This window comes from Kryptolebias marmoratus, linkage group LG9 (assembly GCF_001649575.2).
Source record: "Kryptolebias marmoratus isolate JLee-2015 linkage group LG9, ASM164957v2, whole genome shotgun sequence".
Lineage (NCBI taxonomy): Eukaryota > Metazoa > Chordata > Actinopteri > Cyprinodontiformes > Rivulidae > Kryptolebias > Kryptolebias marmoratus.
Window position 1 is genome coordinate 2,259,985 of NC_051438.1, and position 10,459 is coordinate 2,270,443.

The 10,459-nt window shown below is 42.0% G+C and overlaps 1 protein-coding gene across 10 annotated transcripts in view; it reads left to right on the top strand.

The window, feature by feature from the left end:
- Positions 1-206: 206 nt before the first annotated feature.
- Positions 207-10,459, top strand: part of LOC108248575 (zinc finger protein OZF-like) — a 34,085-nt gene continuing 23,832 nt past the window's right edge. Inside the window, exons 1-4 of one of the 10 annotated variants that reach the window (XM_017437427.3) lie at positions 222-728; positions 1,720-1,868; positions 2,340-2,510; positions 6,945-7,418. In XM_017437427.3, coding sequence (XP_017292916.1) covers positions 6,986-7,418 — 433 coding nt within the window. In that variant the 5' untranslated portion in view covers positions 222-728; positions 1,720-1,868; positions 2,340-2,510; positions 6,945-6,985. Of the gene's footprint in view, positions 729-1,719; positions 1,869-2,339; positions 2,511-2,535; positions 3,176-6,944; positions 7,419-10,459 lie in introns of those variants that run through there. The other 9 variants (XM_017437430.3, XM_017437428.3, XM_025010884.2 and 6 more) reach the window with 9 other exon arrangements.

The window sequence follows — 10,459 nt, forward strand, 5'->3', positions numbered from 1 at the left end:
AAATTACAATAACTGAGTATTTGTGACATTGTATGATAAAGTACATGCACTATTGGGCTCATCTTACCCACTAAAAAAATTTATTTCGTTAGTCCTCAGCATTGTTTATATAGCCCTGCGCCTCTAAGTATACTGTAGCAAGATGGCGCCGCTTTCGCCGCTTCTCGGCCCGAGCCTTTAAAGTGGCGTGTCATGTCTATTCATATAAGTCTATCCATATAAGTGGGAGGAACCGTATCTGATGGGGGAACGCGGCTCGACGTAACACCTGTCCTGTTTGCCCCCTCCATCATAGCGGACATGTCGACGTATCGCAGCAGTCTGATATGAACTGGTTAAAGATTCCAGGATGAGAGGAACAATGACGTAATTGGAGAGGAGAATCAGAAAGACATCCAGCTGCCTTCGTTACGACTTCACAGGACTACCATCATATACATTATGGTCTGTTATTAGAAAAATGCTAACGTTAACTCTGCCGGAAGTTTAAAGTGTAACATCCAGCGGAAATAAGGCGGAGCTAACAGCATTAGCGTTAGCTTTGTGTGCTATCTGAGGTAAACATAAAAAAACCCGTTTTCTTTTATTTTGGTGGGGGTTCAGCGCAGCAGCCATCGTTTTGCTCTGCAGAGACCTTAAAAGCTATTTGATTTAAATGTTCTGTAAGACTCGGATGTGGAGAAAAAAGGAGCAGAGGAGTAAAATGTCTGTTTTCTCCTCCTCTACAGGTACGTCTTTGTCTTCATGGCCCCCTTTCCAAATCTGATTTTACCGACTTGATCCCTTGTTACGTAATATGTGAGGTTTTGCTCCTCCTGTATGACAGGTTGTTCTTCAGATGTGAGAAACTGGCTTCACTCTGCCTCAGTCTGATGTCCTCTGTTCCAAACCTGTCCAACTTATAGTGTCCCATCTGCCTGTTTCTCTCCTCATCCTCTCTCTTCCTCATCTCTTTAATCCTGCCCAGAGGGGTGCAAAAACAGAGTCATCAAAATGTCTTTTAGTTTTCTAAGGCCTTTTCTAAAAGAACCAGACTTTCATATGATCTTTTAAAGTGGTTTTGATCAACACATATCCAGATTTTCTGAAGGTCTTTAAGTTTGTTTTCTTAGAGTTTGGCTGTTTTATTACTCCACTGCAGTTCTTGTACCTAATCATGACAGTATATTCTACAGCACATATGTCGAACTGAAGGCCTGTGGGCCAGATCCGGCCATTGGTAACATTTTATCAGGACCCCAAGATAACATTAAAATATTATTATATGTGTCCCTCGAGTTAGTGACAGACCGAGTCTCTGTTGCTTCTCATTCTGGTTAGTGAAGTCTACTTATGACAGTTTTTATTATTATTATTATTTATTCAGCTAAAGAAATGACAACCAATTGCGTCTCTGTGACAGGCTGCTGGGAACAAAGAGCCTGAATATCCAGTTAAAACTTTAAGTTGTCTGTTGTGTTTCATAGCAACAATCCCTTGACTTTAGGAACCTTTTATATTTGAATGTTCAGAAGGCAGAATTAAAAAAATGCATCTAAAAATGGTCAAGAATCCGAGCGAAAAAAACCCCCCAAAAAAACCAGCCAAAGTCCAGAAAAAGGAAAAGTAGAAAACCCACTAAAAGGCCTTTAGAAAGTCTCATTTAAAAAGATTACAGGAAAGTCTGAATCAATGGAAGGAAAATCTAAAGTTTATAAATGTATGTTTGGTGTGCACCAGGCGTGGAAATGGAGCAGATCGTATGAGATGGAGGTGGTGTTGCGCTGCAGCTGGATGGATAGATGACCGACCATCAGAGGCGTCTGACTAAATAATCTGAGCAGCTTGACTAGTTTTGGAACTCCATCTGTGTGTGAAGTAGGAACAAGGTTCGTCAGACTTATTGAACATTTGTTCTCCCATTCAGCCCCTCTGGATACTCTCTGCAACATTTCCTTTCTACGGTGTAGATCTCGTGAAGTATTCTCAGCCACAGCTAATCATGGCGTTGGTGACAGAACAGAGAAATGCTTCACGTTTATTTACAATGTCTTTCTCAGGTTTGAGACAGGGAACCATCAGTATATCTAGATCCAGAGTTAGTTTTGTAGTGGAATTTATAATTCCTGTTCTAAAATAAAAAGAAACAAACATTTAATGGAAGTCTTGTGATGAGATGTTAATACATGTTAACTTGTAGTTGAGCAAGATGAATGAATGATCAAACAACAACAATCAGAGGATGAAATTAAAACATCTATCATTTCATTATTTAATTAATAAAGTATTTTTGAATTGAATTGAATTGAATTGAATTGAATTTCATATTATATTCTATTGTTTATTTTCTGGTGTTGCAGTAAACACTGTTTACGGCAATATTTTTCATTGCTTTGGATGGCAGTTTATAGCACCAAAAGGATGCAGTGGGCACAGAGAATAACAGCAGCGCCAGTAAAGGTGAGACAGAATCAGATGGTTCCAAACAGAAGGACCAGACAAAAAAAATGGAGGAGCTCACTCATAACGAGGTACTTCAAAGGTCAAAGAGACTTTATTGTCATTCACATCACATGTGGTAATATGGTAGAGTGAAATTTACATTCTCACAGTCCAGTTACACCCATAGGCAATAAAGTGAATAAAGAATAAAAAAAGAAACACAAATGTGCAGTATACACAGGATAAAAAAAATTAGGAGATAAGGAAGTTTGGGGTATTCACAGGTTATTACATATGTAATTGTCCAAGAAGCAGATTATTACACATGTGATTGTCTTTGTAAAGTGTTACTTCAGGGATGAAGCTGTTACGCAGTCTTGTAGTTCTGCACTTAATGCTCCGCAGCCTCCTGCCTGAGGGGAGCGGGGCAAAAAGAGAGTGTGCTGGGTGGGTGGAATCCTTCCTGATGCAGGTGGCCCTTTTCCTGCGTCTGGAGATCTATATCTCCGTGATGCTGGGGAAGCTGGCTCCAACAATCCTCTCTGCTGCCTTCACTACCCTCTGCAGAGCTTTCCTGTCCGTAGCAGAGCTGCTTCCATGCCACATGTTGATTCTGGAACACACAACGCTCTCCACCACACCTCTGTAGAATGACGTGAGGACAGAGCTCCCGAGTCCAGCACGTCTCAGCCTCCTGAGGAAGTAGAGCCGCTGATGTGCCTTTCTGACTAGGGTGGAAGTGTTGGTTCTTCAGGTGAGGTTACTGCTCAGGTGCACTCCCAGGTACCTGTAGCTGTTCACCACTTCCACCGCAGATCCTCCTATGTGCAGGGGGAGGTGGGCCTGCTGACCCCTTCTGAAGTCCACAATCATCTCCTTCGTCTTTTTAACATTGATGCAGAGGTTATTCTCTTTGCACCAACCCTCCAGGTGTTCCACTTCCTGCCTGTAGTTGGACTCATCATTGTTAGTTATGCATCCAACCACTGCTGTGTCATCCGCAAACTTATGACAGCCTGGATGGATGAGTGAGCAGTCATATGTGAGCAGCGTGAACAGGAGGGGGCTCAGCACACAACCCTGAGGGGAGCAGGTGCTGAGGGTTATGGTGGGGGAGGAGATGTTGTGAATCCTCACAGACTGCGGCCTGTTGGTCAGGAAGTCTCGGATCCAGTTGCAAAGAGAAGGGCTCAGTCCAAGTGAAGAGAGTTTATTTATCAGAATCTGAGGAACCATGGTGTTGAACACAGATGTGAAGTCCACAAAGAGCATGCAGACATAAGAGTCCTTCTGCTCCAGGTGGGTGAGGGCAGTGTGGACCACAGAGGAAATAGCATCCTCTGTAGAACGGTTTGACCTGTATGCATACTGGTGTGGATCCAGTGACGTTGATGGCTGCCTTGATGTGGGTCTGAACCAGTCTTTCAAAGCACTTTGTGACTATCGGCGTAAGGGCTATTGGCCAGTAGTCATTCAGGCCTGTCACTGCAGAGCTCTTGGGGACTGGGGTGATGGTGGCGGACTTTAGGCAGGTGGGAACAGCTGCCTGGATGAGGGAGGCATTGAAGATGTCCGCCAAAACATCGAAGAGCTGATCAGCACAGTCCTTCAGTACACGTCCGGGCCAGCTGCTTTCCTATGGTTGATCCTTCTCCTTACTTCTGCTGGTGTCACACTGAGGGGCTTCTCTTCTGGTGAAGATGCAAGTCTAGTGCTGGGTGGGGTGTCAGGGTTGTCAAAGTGAGTGTAGAACTTGTTGAGTGCCTCGGGCAACAAGGGGTCTTTGGGGCTTTGTGCAGTGTTTGTTTTGTAGTCTGTAATGCACCTGATGCCCTTCCACATGCTTCGCGGATCCTGGGAGGAGAAATGTCCCTGGATTTTCTGAGCATATGCAGCTTTTGCCCTCTTGACTCCTGCAGTCAGCTCTCTTTTAGCCCTTCTAAGTTCCTGTGAGTTGCCAAACCTGAAGACGGCATCCCGGGCCTTCAGCAGAGAACGCACCTCTGCATTCAGCCAGGGTTTCTGGTTAGGGTGGCAAGTCACAGTCTTGGTGGTAGTGACATCCTTCACGCACTTGTTGATGTACCCAAGTACACCAGATGCATAATCATCCAGATCCAGCTCCCCCTCACGCTCAGCAGCCTCCCTGAAGACCTCCCAGTCTGTGCTGCTGAAGCAGTCCTGGAGTACAGCATCAGCATCACTGGGCCACACAGTAATGGTCTTCTGTGTGGGTTTAGGGCATCGCAGCGGGGGGTGGTATGCAGGGACCAGCATTATAGAGATGTGGTCGGAGAGCCCGAGGTGGGGACAGGGGAAGGCTCTGTATGCGTCTCCTACGTTGGTGTAAACACGGTCCAGCGTGCTATTCCCACGTGTTGGAATGGTTATATGCTTGGCAAACCTTGGCAGGGTGTTTGTCAGTTCTACGTGATTGAAATCCCCCGCTATTACATAGAATGCCTCCGGATGCTGGTTCTGAAGCGAGCTGATGTTCTTGTGAAGCTCTTTCAGTGCGTGTTTAACATTAGCATCGGGAGCTATGTAGACTGCAATGATAAACACCGCCGTAAACATATGAGGCAGATAGTGGGGACAGCATTTCACAGTCAGCTGTTCTGTAGCCTCGGAGCAATGGCTGTTTACCAACACGGAGTTTGTGCACCAACCTTTGTTTATGTAGACGCACAGACCGCCCTCCGGAGAGCTGGTTGCGGTCCGCTCAAAAGATCTGACAGCTGGCGAGGTGGAAAGCTGAGTCCGGTATAGAGTAATTCAGCCAGGTTTCTGTGAGACAGATCACAGCACAGTTCCTCATCTCCTCAGAAACATTTAGCCTCATCCGCAGCAGATCCAGTTTGTTGTCCAGGGCGCGGACGTTGGATAGGAAAAGAGACGGAATCGGGGATCGGTTAGCGTTAGCCCTTAGCCTGGCTAGCACACCGCTGTGCTTCCCCTCTTCTGCCTGTGCTCACACCTCCTCCGCCGGCCCTTTGTCTGCAGCGCTCCGTTCTTCCATGTTGGAGTCCGGAGGAGTCGTAGCCTGCTCAGCGTAACACAAATGTTGTTGTCCATAGTTGCTGTTTTGCTGACCAAACTGTCCTTCATCCCAAAAAGTTCAGTTCGGCTATAGTTCACACGTGTGGGGCGTGTGGTATTACGCTCAGAACCTATGTAAAAACAATTAACAATTAAAAACTGGGTGTAAACTAGGAACTTGAGAAGCCGCTGCACTTTTGCGTGCCGCCATCTTGCCATCCTTTCTCTGTAGCATGGACATGGTTTGGTTATAAATAGTCTGACGCAAACCAAAAATTTCTTCTCTGCAAATTATGCCACAAACCAATTCTCACCACAGACTCCAACACAACAAACCTCTTAACCACCTACACAAGATTGGAAAGAGTATGGAGAGCATTTATGAAAAGTAAGACAAAGCCATTGGGTGTTCACAAAAAGCCAGAGCAGAATATTAGAACAGGCTTTTGATAAGATTAAGACAGGAGATAACTGACCAATACATACATCACTCACTGTCAACAAAACGCCTCCTCTTCATCATGATCATCATCATAGCAGTATTTTATGTTGAGCCTTTAGTCATTTGTTATGAAAAGGTGTTTTTATATGTTACACATTAATTTTCAGTGGTTACATTTTTAGTCTATTTGACAGATTTGTCCAGATGTTCTAAATAAAAGGTTACAAATAATCACATATAAATGAGTAGTCTTCATTTTTGATTATTTCATCTAGATGTAAAAAAGGAATAGTACTTTCTATATGGAAAATGGGGGGCTGTGGTCCCTTAATCCTGAAGCTGCAGGTTCGAGCCCAGGCTGTGTCAAGAACGGCATCTGGTGTGAAACAATTGCTAAATCTTTCATCTGAGTTTCATCTGACTACAGTAGGGAACTGTTGAAAGAAAGACAACTTTCCATGTAGTAATTATAAAGACTTTACAGAAAATATGCTAAATTTCTGATATATTATGAAAATGTAAAATATCTATTGGGATATGAGATTTTGGTCATATCACATAGCCCTAATAGGTTTTATAGAAAGCTTTGCACACAATGGGCAGTCCCTTTTGTGTCAGATGACAAGATAAGTGCAGGGTTATATTCGTCTCCTGTGATAGTCATTCTTATGCAGTGAGAGCAGCTCAAGAAGAAAATCTGTTACCACATAACTTTCAGCATTCACTGACCCTTCTTCACAGCATAGTATTGTCAGCCATGTTGGGCTTCCACAGCAGCGTGGTTTTTCAACCTTGAAGAAATTGCATTACGCTTAGAAGTTAATATCAGTGTTCATTTTATTTGTCCATTACAGTTTAACTCTGTAACCTCGTGGTACAAAAACACATTTCCATCTTTTCTCACTCATTTGTAAATGTATCTGTTCTCACACTATAGAAGTCTATGGATGGTTCTGTCCAAATTGGGTGATACTTGTTGAAGTTGTTTTTTTTCCCCCAGTGTTTAAGACATTTTAATCATTTTGTCTTTTTATTTTTCCAGAACTCTCACAGCAACATGTTTATAAGGAGGAGGATGTTCTGATGGACCAGCAGCGCTGTAGCCTAGAGATGAACTGCAGTCTGGACCATCAGGAATTAGAACCTCCACAGATTAAAGAGGAACAAGAGGAACCAGAAGCATTTCCGATTAAAGAGGAATATGAGGAACCAGAACCTCCATGGATTAAAGTGGATCAGGAGAAACTAGAGACTTTTCAAATTAAAGAGGAGCAGGAGGAACCAGAACCTCCTCAGATTAAAGAGGAGCAGGAGGAGCTCTGTATCAGTCAGGATTTAGAGCAGATGGGAGTGATGCTGGAGACTGATACCATAAGGGTTATTCACTACTTGTCCCAACTTGATGGAACCCTTGGAGATTCTGCAAACAGGACAATGGGGTGTGAAGAGGAGATGGATCATGAGAACAGACTGCTGGATATCAACTGGAAACCTGTAGTAAAATTGCACAGAATCAGTAAGTAAGAAATAAATTGTGGTTAAAAATTTGAGGGAAATGGGAGAGTTTAACGCCCTGTACTGAGACGCCCCCCCCCCACCCCCAATAGAGGTAAAATCAGCAGGTTGGAGTGCTGGAACTCACTTAACTGTAACCTATGATCATACATTTGACAAAATATTTTGTTTATTTTTAGTAAAGCAGTTCTTTCAGAAACCCCTAAAGTGGACTATACTGATTCTTAAACTTGCCTTTACTGGAAACTCTTATTGTTCTCAGTCAGTTATTGTTAGCAGAATCCACCTGTTGACAGCAATACTTCAATTGCACATGTCATGCAAACCTCCAGCCTCGGGCTTTGCTGGGTGGAGTTTACATCAATTAACATTTATTTATAGAACTCTTTACAACAGCCAAACGGTGCAAAAAGTGCTTCATATTAGATTTAAAAATTATAGATTGTAAATCCTGAGGTAGTTTGTTCCACAGTCTGGGTTTGGTGACCGAAAAGCCTCGGTCACCCCAATGTTTGTATTTAGAATTGGGGACAAATAGTTAAGATGTATTAGTTGATCTTATGGTTAGATCTTAAGGTTCTCTTATATTCCCGGAAAGCTACTAGATCATATAAATAAGATGGGGCAAGACCATTAAGAGCTTTAAAAGTGAACAATAAAAGTTTAAAATCAATTCCAAAACTGACTGGAATCCAATGGAAATAAAATAAAATGGGGGGTGATGTGCTCATGTCTGGTAGGTAGGTAGGTACATTTATTTATATAGCACTTTTCAGCACAAGGCAACTCAAAGTGCTTTACAACACAAGAACAGAATTACAGACAAAGTTACAGAACATGATAATGACAGGTACTAATTGTCTAAATAAGCTAAGCTAAACAAACAGATCTAAGCATGACTAAATGTACAGAACTAAACTAAGCTAAAACTAAAACTAACGGTACCGAACTATCTAAAAGTATACTATACAGCTGAAGTAAAACCAGACATATCTAAGCATGAGCTAAGACAGTCAAAAATAGTAGCTAAACTAAACATATTCAGGCAGTTCAGGGGACAGAGAGACAGAGAGAAAAGAAACACGTCCGCCTTCCTAAGGTTGATTAAATGTCGGGCAGCAGTGTTTTGTACAAGTTGAAGGCGTCTCATGGAGGATTGAGAGATTCCAACATACATAGCATTGCAGTAGTCAAGCCTTGAGCTGATAAAAGCATGAATGGCTTTTTCAGGTCAGGACAATTTTAAAAAGATTTAACAATGGTTAAAAGATTTAACTGATAAAAGCTGGCCTTGACTACAGAAGCTATATATTTATCAAACTTAAAATCTTTGTCAAAAATCACTCCCAAGTTTTTAACTGTGGGTCTCAACTTGGATGTCAGAGAACCAAAGTTACAAGGAGCAACATCACTGAAAAAGATCAGCTCAGTCTTACCTTCATTTAAAAACCACAAGTTATGATGAAGCCACTGCTTAATGTCAGCAATTCAATGAATAAAAGAAGTTTAAAGGTTACTTCTAGGCTTCATGGGAAAATAAATCTGTAAGTTATCTACATAAAAGTGAAAAGAAAAGTGGTGTCTGGCTATAACTGATCCAAGTGGCAGGGAAGGGACCAAGAATGGAGCCATGGCGCACACATAGAGAAGCAACCCAACCTCATTGTCGGGCCAAACAAACATCCATGTATTCACAATTGTAGATGTAACTGTTTACATGCTCCAGAACCCCGGCATCAGTGTTGCCAGATATACAATGATTACCCTTTTTTTAAAAAAACAGTTTTAGAGTCAAATCCCCCTCCTTTTCTGTGCACATTCACCAATTACATCACAACTAATTTTACAACCTCCTCCCTCTGAGAAAGCACACCTCACATATGATAGTTTGGGTCAAAATAAAATAATTTTAAAACAACAGTATAATACTCATAAAAGTGTAATTCAATTCAATTCAATTAAATTCAAAAATACTTTATTAATCCCAAAGAGAAATTAAATGTTGTAGCTCATAATCCTGGTTTTGTTAAAAAGTTGTTATAGATGCTGATGGCTGTCATCAGGATGGGTCTCTTGTAGTGCTGGGCGATATTGAAAAAATCCTATATCACAATATGGATAATTTTATATCACGATAACGATATATATCACGATATACCCCAATTATGTATGTTGTCAGTTATTTTCTGAAAAATATGAAAAAATTATCTAATTTCTTACTTTTTTCAAGCTTTATTTCAAAGTGACATTTAACTGAACTTTCACAAATGAGATTTGCTGCATTTTAGTGCAGGAATATATATGTATCAAATGACAACAGACTCCATTATCTTCGGCCGGCTATAGTTTTCCTTTTTCGCAACTTTCCCCGGCTCTTTTACAACTTGCTTGACCTTGCACTTTTTGGATTGTTAAATATTCTTTTTCGTGTTTCTTCTTTAAGTTATAGAAGAGGTTTGTTGTGTTGACGTCAGATGAGAAAACAGTCTAATACAGGGGTTGGCAACCCAAAATGTTGAAAGAGCCATATTGGACCAAAAAAACAAAAAAACAAAGATGTCTGGAGCTGCAAAAAATTAAAAGCCTTATATAAGCCTTATAATCACTGACGGCGCCAGGGGGGCGCCAGGGGGTGCTATAGCTCCCCTTGGAAAAGTCATAGCACCCCCGTAGCACCCCAAAGCAAAGGCATAACCGGGGTATGTGTGGGACATGTCCCCCACTTCCCTTATGTATGCCCTATATCCCCCGCACTTTTTCCAGCCGTTGCAATTGTTTAATTCGTTGTTAACATGTGGGAATCTGTTTTTCCGAGCCGTCTTTAAACGCACCATGAGCGCTGCGTGCATACACAAGGTGGATCGGGAGACTTGCTGCTTCCCATTGTTGCATGGTGCATCAGAAATATGTTCAGCAAACTAGCCAGAGCCAATAAGAGGCAAAAAACTTTGCAAAGTTTTTTGCAAACAAACCGTGTAAGTTGAGTAATGGTGTTCCATGCTGATAATGTTAGCTAAATGATGATCAATGTCAATATATAAT